Genomic DNA, 3,063 nt, shown 5'->3' with positions numbered 1-3,063 from the left:
CTCAAAAGCATTAATTTAGACCCATCCATCTGTGGTACTAATCACAGTCTTTATTCTTTCTCTGCTTATCAGGTGTTACAATCCACTAGTTCTTGTTCTTTAAGAAATGCTTTTCAGGCCAAGAGTTGATGAATGACTGAATTAACCACTAATGCTATATGGCTGAGTAACTCTGACCTCCTTGACACACAAGCAAAAAGTCATCTTGCCTCTTTCAAAAAGCTACCACATAAAAGTAAATACAATGTGGTATAAATTGAGACAAGTCACTTGCAGGAGTGTGCCAAATTGGGTTCGGTCCAACATCTTTCCAATTAGTTGCGGAAAGCTTGCAAAGTAGGAAATAATTGAGCATGTCGTACGTAAACTGCAACAGCACCCACCAGGCTTGGACGTGGAACAGGACCTAAGACCTCTGAGGATTTTTCTTTTTTTTTTTTTAATTTTTTTTTTAAAAAACAAAGAAAGCACCCACACAATTTTTCTTCCAGTGCAGAGACAACTTAAATGCCATCACTAACATCAAGCTTTTCCGTCCTGGAAAATACACTCGTATTGCTGTACAAAAACGCTGTGTTGCCCAGCTGTGCCCATTCCGCCCCGCTCGTAGGACTCTGCAGGTGCTCTGAACTAACTTTGCAAGAGTGCATTCAGTAGGTGTTACGCAGCAATCTGATGCTGTAATTGCTGCCTTGCTTCTCTTGCCCCAGCATTAGCAATGATGACAGGATTAGAAAAAAATTACCAGCTAATTAAAGACAGAAGAAGCGAGCAAAGCGCAAAGATGCGAGTGTTGAGCCTACCTTTTTGGAGATGCCACACTGCAGACAGGAGGGGTGCAGTGGGTGTGCAATTGACAGAAGAAGAACGTAAAAGGAAAGACAAAAAAAAAAAGATAGAAAAGATCAGTGATTTTCTACATCCATGACAAAGTGAATGTGAGGAGCCTGGAAAGAAACAAAGTACAGTTTGATTTGAATCACCAAGCAAAGGAAAAAAAAAGACAGGTTAGGTTAAAATACTTTCTATCTTCCACCTTTTATTTTTTCCCTTTTTGCTGCCTGCTCAGAGTTATTTGATTGTAAAATAATTCACTAACTTCTTGCACAGGCCAAGCACATCTGGACAAGAGAACTTTCATCTTACTGAGCAGTGGAGAAAAGCTCACTTCTCCAGCAACCACATGTGTACACCAGGATCCAAACTGAGCCTGGTTCACAGCAGTACCCAGATAATGGAGAATGAGAAATATGTTTGAAAAAGCAAAGATGGTAAAAGTTTTTCATTAGCAACTCTGCCTGGTGAGGTTACTACTACTGGAGTTAATTGGGTGTAAATTTACTACATTTTGCTCTGAAGGCACCACTGTTCCGAGTGAGAATGCCTCTACAACACCCAGAGCAGCTGGACCTTCTGTTTAACTCTCACTCTGTTGCTGAAGAATATACTGAGGGATTCAGAAAGGATATCACAACTCTTCTGAGCTTCAGTACATGAACGAAAGGTAACATACACAACCTGCAAGAGTTAGTACTGCTTGCTGCAAGTCCTGAATGCAAGGATCAGAATTCAATCCAACGTGAGCTTCCAGTGGCTGAGTGCCTTGGCACATTTGACACTGGCAGAACAGTCTCAGAGCAAGGTGAAGCACAAGGCAGCTGTAAACCAAACCGCAAATCTAAAAATAAACCCTTGGAAAAGACTGCAAGGTTCATGGAGATAACTATGCATACACCGTACATGCAAGAAGCTCAGCTAACATACATTTAAGTTATTCTGTAGGCTAGAATTGGGTAAGGCTATTTCAATACCACGGAACATACCCGTGTGCAACTACTGTGACTTACTCAGCAACATAACTGGCTGTAAGATGTACACATGCAGAGGTCTCTTTGCTAAGCTTTTATTAAGGCTACCTATTATACTGGACCAAGATTTCATTGGTCCATTGCTCCCAGCGGGCTTTTCCTCCTCCTGTTTCTGAACAAGAGATAATGCAATCATCTTCTGGATTGGTATCCTCTCTTTCCTTTTACATTGTTCTTTCAAAGTCATTATTTCAAGTAGCACCTGTACCTGTCACAAAACCAGCCAGCTCCTACCTGTGGTTACTATGCCTTGATTTTCAGGAGGTTTGCAGTCAAACTACTTTTAAAAGTAACCTGTAAATAAGACTTACTTATTTCTTCCCTATTGTAAAACAAACTCCCTAGGTGAGGAAAACATTCCCACCCTAGGCAGTGTTTGCCTACTTGCAGTAACGAAGCACCTGGGTTCACAGTACTGGACGGCACGAAATTCATGCTTTATACTAATAATCTCATCTTAAGATTCTTTGTATTTGTTTGGGTACTTCTCTTCCCAGTAAGTTACCAGTATTTTTCCAGCTTTAATAAAATGTCTTTTGGTTTAAAATCAGCCTGTGATAGACACTTTTGAGATGCAATATTTGCAATCAACATATACCTGTAAAAAGTAATTATGAATTCATCACACTTCTCGGTTCAGTCCCAGCAATGCTTAACTTTTGGGCTGCTGACTTTTTCTAACCAAGTCCACACAGAAAAAGTCAGCAGAGGTATCAGCATGCACCAGCAGAGCTCTTCTCCCCCACCAGGCACGCAAGACTAGCGGACTGTTCATCAGACTGAGAAAAGCTCAGGATCTCAGGAGTGGAGATCACTCGGACTACCTGTGGGGAGACCCCTACCTTTTCTGTTTGACTGTGATGCCCTTCTGCTGTAAAGCCTTCTCGTTGGCCATCTGCAGCAGCTGGATCTCCTTCCGTGAGAAAAGGCGGATAGCAAAGGCCTTTTCCAGAAGCCTCTCTGGAGACACTGACTTCGCAATGTCTCTCACAAAAGCTCGAATATCCTGCTGTATGCTGTCAGACTCCATGGGCTGCCCAGCCCTGACTTTGTGAAAAGATTTCAGAATAGCCAGTGCAACGCGATAGAGAACTTTGTAGCCCTCCACCAGAAACACATCAAAGACCCGAGCGATGTATACCATGGGCAGCTCTCCGAAGAGCCACCGCTGCCAGTCAGAGTACACCTCTAACAC

At 42.4% G+C, this 3,063-nt stretch overlaps 1 protein-coding gene across 2 annotated transcripts; it reads right to left on the bottom strand.

The window, feature by feature from the left end:
• Nucleotides 1–557: 557 nt before the first annotated feature.
• On the bottom strand, nt 558–3,057 carry LOC118157936 (TBC1 domain family member 24-like). Of its 2 annotated transcripts, none has more exons than XM_035312477.1 (2): nt 2,711–3,057; nt 558–821 (listed from the first exon to the last, which is right to left on the bottom strand). In XM_035312477.1, the coding sequence occupies exons 1-2, from the start codon at nt 3,010–3,012 to the stop codon at nt 800–802; spliced, it is 324 nt and encodes a 107-aa protein (XP_035168368.1). In that variant the 5' UTR covers nt 3,013–3,057; the 3' UTR covers nt 558–799. The 2 variants fall into 2 exon arrangements, with proteins under 2 accessions (XP_035168368.1, XP_035168366.1); XM_035312475.1 differs by lacking the exon at nt 558–821 and adding an exon at nt 823–947.
• Between the last annotated feature and the right edge of the window lie 6 nt (nt 3,058–3,063).

The sequence above is a fragment of the Oxyura jamaicensis genome (assembly GCF_011077185.1).
Source record: "Oxyura jamaicensis isolate SHBP4307 breed ruddy duck chromosome 14 unlocalized genomic scaffold, BPBGC_Ojam_1.0 oxy14_random_OJ72293, whole genome shotgun sequence".
Classification (NCBI taxonomy): domain Eukaryota; kingdom Metazoa; phylum Chordata; class Aves; order Anseriformes; family Anatidae; genus Oxyura; species Oxyura jamaicensis.
The sequence above is the reverse complement of the archived record's forward strand: the minus strand, read 5'-3'. Positions and strand labels throughout refer to the sequence as shown.